Here is a 15984-nt window from a genome sequence, read left to right on the forward strand (position 1 = left end):
AGTAATGGTGATGCAGATGAGTGTCCGGACAGGTGGCTGTGCGAGGCAGTGCTGGCTCCAGCAGCTTTCAGCTTTGCCGTGCTTTGTCTCTCGGACTGTTTCCCGCAAAAGTGACAAGTAAATTGTAGGACAGATGTGAAGCAAACACGATGCTGTGGGATGGCACTTGCATCTTCCCAGTTTGTAAAGCTGTTTTGTGCCTTTTTGGCACCAAGGGCAATTTCTTACAACTGCTTGGAAAAAAAGGGGCTTTGGTTTTGTAGAGGTGCCCCTTGTTCAGTCCAAGCCCCGAGGTCTGGTTGAGTTTTGCACCAGCATGGTCTGCCTCTCTTCATGGTGCCATGGGTGTCTTCTTACCCAGGCCGCACTGGTAGCGGGTTAAGATCAGCACTGGTTTAGTATATGTTAAATACAGTTTAGTGGGTCTAGCTGGTGGCTGGTTGGTTGCTGGTGCAGTTAAGCAAGCTGCTTCACAAGCCTGTTGTGAATCTGGCAGGTTTTATGGGGAAGTTTTAGCTTGAGCTTTCCTGGAAAGTGCCACAAAGTGTGACTCAGGCAGGGGAGGTGAGCAGTTGGGGAAGGCTGGCAGAAAATAATAGAAATAACAGAAGAATAAGAGAATATAACAGAAAATAACAACAATGCCAGATGAAAGTATGTCGTCTTTCTCAAGCATGTTGCATTCTGTGGATTTTTTTGAATGATCTGTTGTAGTTTAGGAAGCTGCATTCTCCGCTACTGCAGTACCAATGAACCCATCACATTGTGTGCACAAATGTAAGTGCAAATAATCTAAGCATGCAGCCAGGCTTGGTGTGTGTAGCAGGACAGCACAAGCATTGCAAGCTTATTTCTTCTTTGGAGTTTCATTATAAAGAAAAAAGAGGTGCACGGGGGAATGTGTATATATAAACATACAAAAGCATATTGGAATGTAAAGTTGTATAATTAAAAAATTAAATGTAAAATAGTAGACAAAGGGGGAAGGAAAGCAAGAATATTCCCTTCCAGATACTCTTTGCTAAGCTTGAGTTGTACCATAATGAACTTTCACTGAAAGCTGTGTATCCATTTGTTGCTGAAGGGATTTGTAAGATGACTGGAATCCTTGAGAGTAAGTTTGTAACAGGAGACAGATGATTCGTGTTTAGAGCTTAACCAGGCCGAGCATCCCGTAGCTGTGCCTGGAAAACGCGCAGCGCGTGCGGAACAAACCCATGCAGGCTTGTCCCCCGCGCGGCCTCTCCTGCGCTTCCCGCTCCGGGGCTCTTCCCGTGACTGCTCTTTGCTCAGATCCCTTCCTACCTTAGTGATGTGTGACTGCTCCACCTGCCAGTGGCATCGCTGTCCGGGGAGCGTGTGGCATGGGTGCCCACTGCAGCCTTCACCGCTCACTGTGTGCCCTGGTGCTTCTGGCAGCCTGTGAAGCTGGCTGGAAATGCACCGTGGAAGCACCAACTCAAAGAGCCAGTTTAGTAAAGAACACTGTGAATAATCATGGAAGAAAAACTGGCAAAGTCTTCGATTTTGTCGCGGTAAAAGAAATTTCTAGAGCGCTCTCTTGCAGAAAGTCCTAGAGGAAGAACTTACAGGCTGTTAGAAGACTGAAAACTTTATAGTAGCACAGCCTTCTCATGCTGTTTCTTCTGTTCCACCTCCCCACAACATCTTCTTTCCTTTGTAATAATTAGTTTGAACTTTCATCTATTTCTGTGGATCAAGTAATTTTCATACAACTTCAGGATTTTTTTTCTCTGCTTTAAATCTTTCTTCTAAATAATGTTTTTTTCACAACAAAAAAAGCTATGAATACATTATAATTTCAATTTTCATGGTGTATGAAAGATTTCTGCACTAGGTCTTTATTGTTTTTGAAGAATTCATCACCCTAGTTAAGAAGCTTAATATAAATTAAAGAAGGTATTAACGAACATTAAGACATCAAAATGTGGAGCGTTCTTTTCCTTTCGATTGCTCCAAATGCAAACAAGTTGAATAAAATGCAATCAAAGGGCCTGTTTGGAGAACATTGAGTGGCTTTACAGCTGTGCTGTAGAGAACCTCTGGTAAGAGCATAATTCAAATAAAAAGGCCTTTCTTTCCTCCTCCTAATTCTCTTTGTTGTGGTGACAACAGAGTACAAGCCTGATAAAAATTTAATCACCTTATCTTTTTAAAGCAAATTGCATATTTGTTTACACACAATATACATAACATAAAAAAGAAAAAGCTGCTATCCAATCCCCCTCCCCTTTCTAATCGCATTAAAGGCCCTTGCCTAGAAGTTTAAAAAATGGAATGTTTTATGCCTTATTCCAAAGTCTCATTGTTCGGAGCGCTTCGGGAAGGCAGCGCTGCTCCGGCCCTGCAGATTCCCGGGATAAGGCAGCGGGCTCGGGCCGGCTCCTGTGCGTCCAGAGGTGCAGCAGCATGGGAGGGTTTCGGACCCGCGGATCTAGCGCTCTGGTTCGAAGCTGCTTTGCACTGACTTGCCTGTGAGTCTGTGGCAGATCTGCCGACCTGAACTTTCACAGATGCTCTGTGCATTTCTGAAAGGCTGCTGTTGGAGAGACTGCGCGTTGGTGCTGCTTTTGGGGTTGTTTTCTGTTAGACTAATGTCCCTTGTGTTGGAATTCAAACCATGTTTTTTGTTGTCTCTTTTGCTCACTTCGGTGCAGAGTTTGGGCATTGCTCTTTTCAGTCTTTCATGAATACTGGGGTATAGACCGTACCATACTCTTCTGGCCCACACTTCAGCAGCTCTAACCTGAGAACTCCCTCATCAGATACGGATTTATTCACAACTTGATGTTTTAGGTCCTTTAGACATATGAAAACTCAAACTATTAGTTCATTAACCTACTTCTAAATAATCTATTTATATTCTTTGGGTTATTCTGTTTTTCTCCCTTGTCTTTTGAGATTTTAAGCAGCAAGGACCCCAATACAATAAACTTGTCAGTCTTGTCCAGCAGAATTAGGGGGCTCTCCGATTCTCCATATCCTACTGATGCCTGTTGTCCTACATCCTCCTTTCCTCATAGCTGGGTCAGTGGCAGAACATGCCTGGTTCCTAGGACTAGTAGCACAAGCCAAGTAGGATGCAAGGAGAAGTACTGGCAAAGCTGTGTGCACTGAAGAGCACTTGACTACGTAGACTAAATTCTACCTGGTGATAGAATCTGATGAAAGAGGGACTTCTCTGAGTTGCACCAGCTAATGCCGTAGACGTGGAATTGTCATACATGGTTTTCTGGTAGCTTCCTTTCTCAGGAAGCATAGCTTTTATTTCAAGGATTTTGAAGAACGCATAGACTAAAAGCACAGAATAGCAGGTTAGGCAAAAGCAGCTCATGCATTTGTGTGTTCTTCTTTCCAGTAGAGTTGTGTCTTTCTGCTGGTTTGCTGAGAGAATAAATAGATCATTTAAGCATGGCCTTAATGACTGCGTAAACTTTGAGTGGCCGTCAAGTGAAAACAGATTTTTAAAATAATGGCTATATACTTCACTATAATACTCCAGCTGGCATAATTTTACTCTTGTTAATGTTCAGCAACCACAAATGTGACTAGTATAAAAATTATTTTGAAAATCCTTTCACTTTCTTACGCTAAAAGGATGGAACTGGATTTGAGGACAAGATTATCTAAGTGGTTGAACTAGTCATTGTGCTGGAATCTCCTGTTTAGTCTGTATTAAAGGTAGACTTGCCCTATAGAAGCAATAAATTGCATGGAGCACTCAGGTTCACAGCTGTTTTCAAGGAGTGCAAGGTATGAAGACCTCTGCTTTAGGAGACTTGGCTCGGGAGGGCTCTGCATGGCTGTGACGTGCAGCAGAACATCAGCTGTGAGAAGTGCGTTGACAGATAAAGCAAGCTCAGGTTTTGTACCCTCAACCCGGAGCAGCGTGGCCAGCTAGCTAAGGAGTAAAGATCTCACGTTTCCAGCCATGATTTGGTGCTGAGGATGTGTTGGCCTGGGGTTTGTTTTGGAATAGCACAGTGGGAACTAAAGGCAGCACTGTGAAGTGTGTAGAGGGGGAGCTTGGGTAGATGACACATAATGAGGTGGTTACAGCCTCATGGGTTGTAATGGAGACCTGCAGGTGTAAAAATCTGGCCTGACCCCATGACTCTAGGCCAAAGAGATGCATTCCTATTCACTGTGGGTTTGTGACATTGTATTTCTGCCAGAAAAAAAAAAAAAAGGGATAAATATTGGCATTATATAGATTTGGGAAATTGGGTAATACATGCTGGTCAATTGCTGGAAATGGGGAAGAGTAAACCTGAAAGGATTGCATGCTCGGTGCTCGTGTGATGTGCTCTGTCTGCTGGGTCTAGATGGTAAATTCAGGACAACGGAAGGTGCGCTGTGTGGAGGAATATCACAGGGGAGGAGCGTTCAGCTGCTGCTGGGCAGTTCTGGCGCCTGAGATCCTTTAGCAATATGAAAAATATCAGACTGAAAATCAAGACGCTGACTTCATGCAGAGGGTATGGCAGACTAATTAAAGGGGGAAAAAAAAAGTGTACCAATTGAACCTATAAAACTCTTCCTGACCTTGAGAAAGCTCCCAGTGAGCTGTGGGAAACTCCAAACTATCCCCTCTGAACTCTTTTGTGTTGTTGTTTAAATATAGTAACTGCTTTTTTAATTAAAAAGAAAAATTAGATGGCATTTCAAATTGTGTCCATGGTGCCTTGGGGACCTATTACAGTACAAATTGCCCTATACTATTTAGTGAGGTCTTGTTTACTATTGTGTGAAGCAAGGGTTACCAGTGTAAGGATGTAGGACAAGAAGGGCCCTTCTTTGAAAGTCTGGCTCTGCACATGAAAGTGACGCCAGCAATTGGAAGCAATTTGTGGAATTGTTTGATTATATTAATTATGGCACCAGCAAACAGTGCTTGGGAAACAGTTTTGTTTTCTTGCATTCTTTCTTGATTGCTTGCAGCAAAAGCCAAGATACAGAATGTGCCTTTAAGGACTGCCGGAGAGCGCAGTTCAAGCCATTGTGTAGAGCTGGCACTGAGCATGAAAGGGTTGTGTCCAGCTTGATGTAAGAGCTCGCCAAATACTGCTTGGCCTGAACTTCACCTAGGTCAGCGCTTAGAATTAAAACAGCTTCTGTCTTCCTCATCAAGGAAGATTAGTCCTTTCCCTATTAAGCAGCAGACATAATGAAAGCCATATTATTTCCACTTGCACTAGTGCCACCTCTTATAATAATCTCTTTCAGTCCAAAAGCCTGTAGAAACGTAACAAACTGATACACAAGATGCAGTTGGGTTCAGCACCGTACTGCAGCCTTCTCTGATGCGTTTACGGAGCAGCTCCTCCTTGATTTTTGGGAGGTATTGTAGTAGCTAAGAGTGTTGGAATGGAGCCTCCCCGCCTGAGGCTGCAGGAATCGGGCTGCCGGTGCGGGAGCCAACTGGTGCTCCAAGTGCTTAGGAGACTTTTCTTTCCCCCCACAGGCACAAGAGGGGACATTAGGGACATTTTGCTTAAACCCCAGTACCACACTGGCATGCTAATGGAATTCTTGCTGTGAAGGAAGGTGCCCTCTTTTCACACTGGTGCCTTTTGGAGGTCGCTGCTGTCCCTGCCTGGCTTTGTGCTGCCTGCCGCTCACATCCACAGGCCGGACAAGGTGATAACAGTGGCTCCTGTGCCAGCTCGAAGAGAAAAATGAATCTGCTCTGGAGTTCGAAACTCTAGCAAAATACTTGCGAGAGAGCTGACGAGGTGTGGGGAAAGGTGGTGTGAATTCAAAATAGAATTACAGCCGAAATGCTAAGGGATTTGCATAAGTAAAATTCATTGCTTGATCTGCGAAAGTAATTGAAGCTCAAATCCTGAGGCTAGCAAAGAAAGGAGCATCCCTTGTTTCTGGAGTGAATCTCTGGTCAGCTCTTAGGTTGGAATTGTCTAAGTAATCATATTATACTTGTTATCATGCGGATGGATGTCGACAGCAGAGTGGATTGGCTCCTGGAGAAGTACTGGGCTTAAATCCTTTGGCTGGAAAGGCTGGTGTGTGGATATTGACCCAGATGTCTCGTGGACAATTCCTATCTGATCCCAAATTCCTGTTAGGCAGGGCACAGTTTCCATCATTTGCTCTTTCAGGGGCTCCATACATTAGCTACAGGCAGATGGGATGGTTAGATCCAGCAGATGTAGTCTGTAGATGTCTGGTCATTGAGGCTGTGAAATGTAGCTTGGCATTTCAACGGTTTCATTGCGGTATTTATGAGTTAAGAGCATTAAGATACTTTAGCTCTCTGACATGGCTTAGCAGGGTGCCCTTTCTCTGGTCAACCCGGGTTTTTTTGCTGGGATAATGGAGGTGAAAATTGCCCACTTTAACAAATAGATTTTGTAATTGGATAATATTACTGAATGAAATCAAGAGACAGGATTTTTGATATCTTAAGCAGGCAAGAACTTCTGTAGTTCTTGTTTGCGTGGGGATTGCTGCAGACACACACCCCTTAACTGTGTAATGAGGGGTCGAGCTCTGATGGTTCAATTTAGGGAAATAGTGAAAAACTGCCGTTACCAGTAACCCGTTGTGAATAAGGGTTGTCCCCAACCTGTTGTCTCTTTTAAATTTTGCTTTTTTTTCTTTGCTTCAAAAGGACAGTGTCTGCCTGTCATAGGAAAAGGTTGTACCTGCCTTGGAGAAAAATCATTTCCATCATCAAAGGTGCTGCGTTAACTTGTTCTCTGATCTTCACTCAGTTAAATATTGTCAGGAAACAAGAAACTGCAGGTAGCGGAGTCTGCTGCCTGCAGTGTTCAAAGGAAATGAATAGGATATTTTGCATACAAAAGAGAATTCAGTTTTGCACTGAATCTCTGATTACATATTCCTGAGAGGAATGGGATGGGTGCTTTGTAGCTATTACCAGCAGGTCAAGAATAATCTAGGAAGGTCAAGAATAATCTTGGAAATTTTTAATACTGTATGCAGAAAGGAGTCTTTTGTATTGCAGTGATAGGTAGTAGCATAGCCCCACTGTTGAGTCGTTAAAAAAGCTGATTTCAAGTTGTTTTCATAACATTGTGGTAAAAATTTAGAGCCTTATCTAACACCAGCACTTTTCTAGCGAACTCCAGCAAGTTCCACAGCTGGTAGTTGCTATAGTGTTTGCTGGTTTGGTCTGCTGCTGTTGATAGGATATGTGCTTTATCTTGATCAAAAAGCAAAGTTCACATGAATCAGCAGACTTGAAATCTTGAAATATGATCTTTTTTTTCTCTTTTCCCCCACTACACTGCCTTGCCTTGGACATCTCCGTGCCCTAGGTGTTCTCTGTGGCTTGGTACTGGCCATGCCCGGTAAGGAAGCCAGTCCGGAGCACAGGCAGAGATGGGGCAGAACTGTTCAGGACGAGGCTGTGCTCGGCCCCCGGCATCAGGACACCCATCGTAACAGAAACCTTAAAACTTGCACAGATGGGAGGCCTCGGGTACCTTAATTTAAAAAAACGATGTAAGCAGGCATTATTTCCTGCATTTATGCGTAAGATGGGGCTACAAAATCTAGAATTTGCAATTTCTATTCTAGAGTTATTTTAGTCTGCATACAAAGTCAAAAATTACTTCATGCTTCTTGCACGAATAATCATAGAATCATAGAATTCTTAAGGTTGGAAGGGACCTCAGAGGGCATCTAGTCCAACCCTCCTGCTCACACAGGGTCACCTAGAGCACGGGGCACAGGGCTGCATCCAAGCGGGTTTTAAAGATCTCCAAAGAAGGAGACTCCACAGCCTCCCTGGGCAGCCTGTGCCAGGGCTCGGGCACCCTCGCTGTCAAAAAGTGTTTTCTCAAGTTCCTGTGGAACTTTTGGTGCTTACTTTAATCGTAAAACTGTAGGCTGCAATACACTTAAATATAAGATATTGTAAGCTAGTAGAAAAAATAAGTTTTGTATTTGCAAATCACATGTAAAATATTGCCTATAAGCTTCATTTTGTGTGTGAAACCATTCTTAGACTTGGAAATGTTTTTTGTGATGCGAGAGAGAACTTTTCACTTGAATTTAAAAGTTAGTTTATTTTGCATCTATACATTACTCTGGATAACTTTGTTTAGACCATGTTGAGACAAAGGATATTATATTAAAGCTCCATATAATTTACTTGGCTGAAACTAGGAGGAGGAGGCTAAGATATTCTTAAGAATGAAGATAAATTATTCTATGACTTGATTTTCGTATCTAATCTGGGTTAGTTGGCGCTACAAGTGTATTTTGCATGTGAGCAGTCTGGGTTCTTGTAATATACCTGGTTCTGGTGGGTGGGAATTAATTCTGCTATGCTTTCAGATGTTAATATTGCTAATATATAGGTATTTCTCAGTGTTGTAGGCAAGGCGTTTCATAGAACTTTGAAGCTGAAGTCTTTTTTAACGCACAGACCATTTCAATTTAATACGTTAGCAACTTGGCAAAATAAAGTAATTGTCCAACAGCGGAAGAAAAAAATCTATTAACATTTGCTGTGAATCCAAATGTTACAGGCAGCACTTAATTAATGGAACAGATTTCTCACTATGTATTCAAGCGAACATGGCTATTGTTCAGTAGAGATTAGACTCTTAAGTAAGTTAAACTAGACCTCCATCTAAAAATATCCGTCATTTCAGCTATTAAAGGTCTGATGTCTTCTTTGGTGACAGATATATTTCCCTTCATTTCCTCGGTTTTGTAGAACGCAAAGTATGCGGCGTGTGTAAGGGGAGAAGCGCGCGCAGGCAGATGGAAGCGCGATTAGGCCGCCCCGCCGGCCGCGCTGCCCGCTCCTTTGAGCTGCTCCGCATCACGGAGCCCCTCCAGCCTTCAGACCTGCTGGCACCGCGGCGCGGCGGGAAGGAAAGGCAGAAACTGCCGTTCGTTAGGGTGTGATGCCAGCCGCCTAATCTGTTTGCAGAATGTGAGCCGGGGAGCTGATTAGGTAATTTAGATACCTGTGAATTTAATAATACCTGAGTTGCCTTTGGCTGTCAGCCTGTAATTTCTCCTGTAGGAACTACCCCGTTCTTCCATTTCTTCTGTACTCTCCTTGCCAGGATAGCTTATCTGAGCCAAGGTAGGTGTTAGTGGCTGCGGCCGAGGGTATCTTCCTCACATTTGGAAAGTAACGTCCTGGTTTGGAGGAGCTGACATCACTTGTTTTTAAATACAGTTTTTCCCCGATACAGTTCCATGTACAGCATATGCATTTTTTTAATTCAAGATGTATATACATTTTTTTCAGTCATGGGATTGCCTGTTTAAACCCCTAAGTTAAGCAGCCTGGTTTTCAGTGCGCTGAGCAGTCCAAGCGCTCACTGATTTTACCAGAGCCTTTGGACCTCGGTTTATCCAGGGCGGTTACTCCATCCCCACCACTGCAGGAGCAGCCACTTAGTGCCGAGTCCAGGGTTTATTCTGGGGCAGGGGACGTCCCCAGGCGTGGGGACGTCGCTGCTCCGGAGCTGCCCAGGCTGCGGGAAGGACAGCAGGGTGACAGCTCGGGGGCCACTTCTGATCCCGCAACTGCAAACCTGGGCTGCTCCTGCCGTGTCAGAGCCCCTCCTTTCCGCTCGCCTTTCCGCCAATTAGGGGTTTTTTTGAAATTAATGTCACTAAGTCTATTAACATAAAGAGAAGTGTTTTAGCATTTGTTTGTTTTAATTAACTTAAATGGCTTCTTTCTGTGAGGATTTAGAGTTAAATGCCTGTCTTCAGCACAAATGTGCCAGTAACAGCAACATAGGAATAGTGATAAGACCCAGAAAGGGAAACCAACTAGAAAGCAAAATGAAATGTTTCTTTGTCCAGAAAGTGAATGGCCTTCCCAGGAAAGTAGAGGAAACTCTGCACAGGGACACTTGCAATTAAGTTGGTCAAAACAGTAGAAAATACACAGTAGGAAATAAATCCTGCAAAGGTAGGGAGCTGGGCTGCGCGAGGTTGCAGATTTTGCCATTTTAAATTTCTTCTACTTATTTTTATTTTTTTTTAGCCATACCCAGGATGTGCTCAGAGCTTTCCGAATAGGAAATACGTTGCTTTTCATGTAATGCAAAATTATTTTTCATAAAATGGAATGATTGTAAAGCTAATGATTTATATGAAAGCATCCAATTAAAAAATGGAAACAGCTGCATCAAACATGACTATACAGTGTAATAAAGCTGTATAATAAACGTGTGGTCAGGCTCACTATATAATCTAGTTTGATTAATTGAACCTTACACGTGCAAAGATAGGTTTTCCTTGATGGTTGAGAAGTCTGATAATGACTATCTCAATTATTTTCGCAACGAAATAATCATGGCTTTTTTGTGCTCTGCTGTCTGAAAAGAGAAAACCGGTACCGCCTTGACTGCGAAACACAAGATCTTGCAGAACCATGCAGAGTCAGTTCTGCCTGATGTTGGATTTTTATAGCCTTAGTGTAAATTTTAATTTAGTTACATAGGTAAAATGTTGCTTTTGTCGTGTCCTCTTGTGCTCTTAGATTTTGGGGGGGAGAAAGCAAAAAAGCAAAATAAAAAAAGAGCGTGTTTTTTCTCCAGGAAGCGCGGGGACTTCTCTAGGCTGCAGAGGTGCCGCGGGGCCATGTGGCCCCGTGTTATGGAGACCCTTGATCACAAAGCGGCAGCTGGGCAGTTTGCTGGGCTGCGTCAGCACCTCCCTGTTTCCTGCCTCCCCCTTCGCTGTGTGGGGCAGGTGCCCATGGGACAACCTGCCCCGTGGGACGAGCTGTGGAGGGGGCTCCGGTGCCGCGCACCGGCTCCGGGTGCCCTCTGGATGCGCCCGTAATGGAGCAAATCACCTGCCGTGTAGACCTCCTGTCTCCAGTAAATCATAAGCATCTCAATCTTTTTGTCAGGCTGCGATATGAGAATCCGCATCTGAATTTCAGTATGAGGGGAGAGAAGCTGATTAAGTGTTTGAGATAAGGTTATGTGACACCGCAGGTTAAAAATACCTGAGCTGAATTTGGCCAAATGCCTGAGAACCACATTGCGGTGGCTTCGGGTGCCACTGAATAAGCTTCTTCCAAGGAACTTGCTGTCCTCACTTTTAAGAAAGCAAATTTTCCAGAGTGATCTTTTGAGGAGCTGCATCTCTCTTATTTTGCAGCGTTGCTTCAGACTTGACTATCTTGGGTTTCTAGCCAAAATGCCGTCACTGTGACAAGCTAAAATAGAATACAAAAGTGTAAGTAACTCCAGCCATTTAGGAAAAAAGGACAGGTATTTATGTTAGGACACATGTTTAGAGAAGGATTTAGATTGATATTTAAATCCCCAGAATCCTACACAGCCTAATTGTGGTTTATTTAAGAAGTGGCAGTGTTAGGCGGTTGCTGCTCTTAACAAATACTATGTTTTAGCAAGAAATACAACTGCGTCATTGTGTAAAACAGAGCGTTGTGATTCAGGCAAGTCTAGGAAAGGAACTAAAGACATTCGAGAACCTCTGAGCCTTAGGGCTTTACAAAATCTCAGTGTTTAGCTCGTGGTTATTTTTCATTCAGGACCTACGCTTTTGTGAATACTGTCAATTATGAGATTTTAACACCCAAACAGCTACCAGGAGAAATTGTGGGAAGTTTATGCAAAACAACAGAAAAGGTTTAGCTGAGGCAAGTTGGCCTGCCATGTTTAAAGATTTGTCTGTATTTAATAGTTTAAAATCCACGGAGAGACACTGGTGATAGAAGAGTCTGATTGAGGGTGCACAGTGAATAGGGGTCTGACAGTGATCATGCAGGCAACTGCACTGGCCTGGGGACTTTGCTCTTGTAAACTATGTTTGGAGACCTCTTTTATTTTTCCTAAGTTAAAATATTCCAAAAGCATCATACAGATGTAATTTTCCTGATATATGTGATTTATTTTCTTATTTCCCTCAGCATGCTCATTTTTTGCTGGATATGGAGCAGTGTGGTGTTGAGAGGCTTTTTATGCATGTTGCTTTTGTTTGTTTTCAGACGGATTGAGGCCAGATACCAAGATGCTTCTCGCGGTTTCCTCCAAGAAGAAGTCAAAGGCCGGCAAGGGGGACCCAGGCAAAGAGGAAGAAAGCAGCAGGAGCGATTCGGCCCAGCCCGTTGGCATCAGCCTTGTCTTTAAAAGATACGTCTTTGACACGCAGAAGAAAATGATCCAGTCTTGAGAAAGCAATTCCTCCCTCGCACCTGAAAGAGCAGACTCTGAGATGAATTCAGGTGGAATGTATTTCTTGTCTGAGTGCATTGAACTGGTTCCTTCCTTACGGCTGGAGCCAGGAAGCTCCTGTTTGCAGGATCCCTGTGATCTCTTTTTGTTCTGCCTGTCTTTGCAATGTGAATCTTGATGGCCTCCTGGAGAACATCACCTGCTGAATGAATCCATGTGCTTATACATTCAAATAGCAGCATATTCCTGAAGAATTGTTTTGAAGTTTCTTTAAATTTAGATGTTTGCCACCAGTGTTAATCTAAATGCAGTCAAGATGTGCATTTCATGCCACCCACAAAACAAAACTGATTAGTCTAGGTTTACTTCCCCAAGCAATGTGAGGACAGAGCATAATAGGTGAAGCCTAAAATGAATGTTTCACATTCTTTCAACTGCAACTATGTAAGATGCTATCTGAGAGGTGGTATGGATTTTTTATAAGTATGATTTATATCTTGAAATGTTTTTCACATTAAATATAATGATGCATGTAACTGAGAGTCTTAATTGTTCTATTTGCCATTCCAATGTTCAGAATCTCTCTTCAGTGACATTTTATGTATTTCTTTCTGAATTTCCTGCCTATTTGTTTGTTTCTTCTAAGAAACTAGAAGGCTAAGCCAGTCTGAACCATGGTGAATCTTCTTCTGGGTTTCTTTTTTTGGTAACCAAAATGTCTCTTTCGTATAAAAGAAAGTTGCCTCTGGAAACAGCCAAGGTCTTTATTTCATTAGAATAATGATGGAAGATTGTAGCATAAGCCTTGTAAAATGAATATCTCCAAGATGCGTTAGTAGTTTAATGGAATTTCATGGCTGCTTTTGTTCTTCCTCTCAACTTTTTATCCTAAGCTCATGGGAAGGAGGGTGGAGATATTCCTTTATAATTGTTTTATGTCTATTTTTTAAATTTACAAAGCACAGGATATTGTAATAGGAAACCAAACAATAATGATGCAGGTATGAAAGCTGCCGTCTAGAACAGGACTGAGACGTGGGGTTTGCAGCATGGAAACTGTTAGTTTCTGCCTTTGAGCAAGTTTTCTGCCTTTGAACAAAATAAGTACCTCTGCTTACTGCTGCTAATGAGCAGCCTTTAACCTGTAGGATGAAGCAGCCATGAGATGACCATGTGTATAACAAGTTTGTTGCTTGTACATAGAAATAAATAACTGTAATAGATTATTGTATTTGTTTATCAAAGTGTAACTGATAATATGTCCTTTTTTTTGTTGTTACTATGTTCCTGTTTTTTCCTGGCTTTTTAAATTTTCTTTTTAATTTCCAGGTGACAGAAGTGGACAAGGAAGGCAAAAATGTGAGATAATAAGAGGATCTTTACAGCGGAACGGTCAGGAGGCAGGGCAAGTGTGGTGTCCAGACTAGCTGGTGGTGTCCCTTTAAATCCAAGCAGAAAGAGGGTGTTGGGGAATAATCCCGAACAGTTTCTGCTGAGTGAGTCCCAGCAGAGCTTTAGTACATCCCTTAAGATTACAGGGTGTGCGTTCAATGTGATCCCAGAGGAATTAGGCAGCAGCTTCAGCTGTGGCTTAATGTGACTCGTGCTGCCAGCCTTGCTGAAAACTGTATCCTTCTGTCAGGAAAAACTGCATTTCCCCTCCCTGTCATGCCTTCTTCCCCGCTTCTGTCCACTTTCTGGATGCTCCCCCCTCCACCTCCAAAGGCAGTCTTTGAAAATAATATTTATTATGCTATCTTTCTCTTAAGTCTGTATCAAATCGTGTTTTGAATCCTGTACTGTTGCCTCTGCTTAGGATACTGCAACAATGGAAGCTAGAGAAATAGATGAGAAAAAGGGGCTGCTTTTACCATACCAGGTTAGTCTAATATTATTGGTCTAAAAGTCTAAAATAATTTCTAGAAAATGAAAAGTGAATTATTAAGAACTTTTTTTATTTGAATAGTCCCAGTGAAGTTCTTTAGCAAATTTTAGATGAGTAATTAAATATTACTTTTTCTGACCAGAATTTCAAAAATAAAAGGATAATCATTGTGAAATTTGTTCTACAGTGCAATATTGGAGGCTGCTCCAGAGTTGTCAGCTTTGTGCTTACAGACTTTTGCCTTTCTCATTTGTAAAGCATTTTGGAATAGTTCTGGAGAGAAGGCATTATGTCAATGTAAATAATGGCGTGTATTTTTACAAAGCATCATCAGGTTAATATTTTTGCTGCCCATTGCTGTCCATAGCAGCCTCAGTGAGCTGGTCACTTGTTATGGAACTTGTTTGCTTGGAAGACACATTAGCTGGAGAGCTTGCAGAGCCCTAGAGCCCTTGACTTGGCTGAATACTCCTCCAGTGTTGAGGGTCCCATGACTCATTCCCTTGGGGAACTCCAACAGCAGGAGCTGCAGCAGCTTCCCAAGTTGTACCTCTGTCCCCTTCTCCCGCAGTCTCCTGCAATGTCCCTTTAATCTCTCCCCTCACCTGCATGTCTCCTCTCCAGCCTTGGCCACTAACTAATGCATCTTATCCTCGTCCTCTCAGTTCCACATGCTCCTTCTTCCCAGTGCTGCTCGTTTGCCCCTTTGCTTACTGCTTCTCCCTGTTTTGGCTCTTGTCTCGCATGCAGAGAAGGAAATGTAAATGCAGGTGCTGGCAGAGCTCCCGTGGCCGCCGTTGGGAGCACAGCGTGGCAGAGAGGCCCATGTCAACAGCAACATGTGAGTGGCCTGTGTTCAGGCCCTTTGATGAACACAGGAGGCGGTCACCGCCTCATCAGGAGCAGCCTGTGTGCAGACCCATCAGCCACAGCTTGGAGCAGACATCTCATGTGGGTGACAAGTATTAGCCTGGGAATAACAGCAGTCTGGCTAGAGACAGGCACCCGCAGGCCCTGCCTGGGTGCTTTGACCCACCACTCTGCTCTGGTAAAGCCCCTGTTACAAAATCCCCTGTCCTTTTGTTTTGTTCCCCTGACAGACACCTGTGTAGGACGGATGGCTGCAGGTATCTTCTGAAGGCTGGGATTTGGTTTGGGGCTTCTCTCTTTCTCCCTCCCCACTTGCCCAGCTTTTTAATTCCAAAAGGAGAGCTTAAGTGTGCCCTAGAACTTTGATTATAATGTGCTATTACTGTAGATCTCTGGCGGCTGTCCTGAGGCTGTTGGATACACATTCGAAAAAGGGTGAAATGGTGGAACAAAATGATTATGGGAAAATCAAAGCTTTTAAAGACATTTGTTGGATGAACAGATGTTCAAACATTCTTTTATTTGGTTTCCAGACAGACGTAGAGACTTTCCTTTCATCCTCATAATCAGTGCATTATGCTGTAATTTGTAAAAATGGCATTAAAAAAATATTAACAGGGTCATACTGTGATCTACTGACTCTGTGTCGTTAAGCCGTGAAGCTAAGAATGGCAGTGGGGAACAGGGGTTAAATGTGGCAGAATGTACCGTGCTAGTGTTCATTGTTAGACAGCATTAAAATGAATGTAAAGTGGAATAAAGATGTGAGGATTTTTCAAATATTGCTAAGGTTGTCTCTGCAGAACTAGGCGTTTTTGCAGCAGTGTAGATGTTCAGCGAATGATGCATCTTTGGGCTCTGGGAAGAATAACAGTGAGGAAAAACTTGGTGGGGGGCACAGTTTCAGCCTGTTTTGTGCTTCTGTGTGGATTTTATTTTGGTGCTGCAGCCTGGCTTTTGGTTCTGCTAGAGGTCTTGAAGTGTGAGAGTCAAAGCGTATGATCATGGTAGGAAGGATTCAGTAGGTGGCATCCT

At 43.1% G+C, this 15984-nt stretch overlaps 1 protein-coding gene across 1 annotated transcript in view; it reads left to right on the forward strand.

Annotated features, from left to right (window-relative positions):
• The window catches only part of EEFSEC (eukaryotic elongation factor, selenocysteine-tRNA specific), a 103520-nt gene extending 87994 nt beyond the window's left edge, over nucleotides 1-15526 (forward strand). Inside the window, exon 7 of the mRNA XM_026052564.1 lies at nucleotides 12008-15526. Within this exon, the coding sequence (XP_025908349.1) occupies nucleotides 12008-12192 (185 nt within the window). The 3' untranslated portion in view covers nucleotides 12193-15526. The remainder of the gene's footprint in view (nucleotides 1-12007) is intronic.
• The last annotated feature ends 458 nt before the right edge of the window (nucleotides 15527-15984 follow it).

The sequence above is a fragment of the Nothoprocta perdicaria genome, unplaced genomic scaffold, assembly GCF_003342845.1.
Source record: "Nothoprocta perdicaria isolate Ctin4 unplaced genomic scaffold, notPer1 scaffold_9, whole genome shotgun sequence".
Classification (NCBI taxonomy): domain Eukaryota; kingdom Metazoa; phylum Chordata; class Aves; order Tinamiformes; family Tinamidae; genus Nothoprocta; species Nothoprocta perdicaria.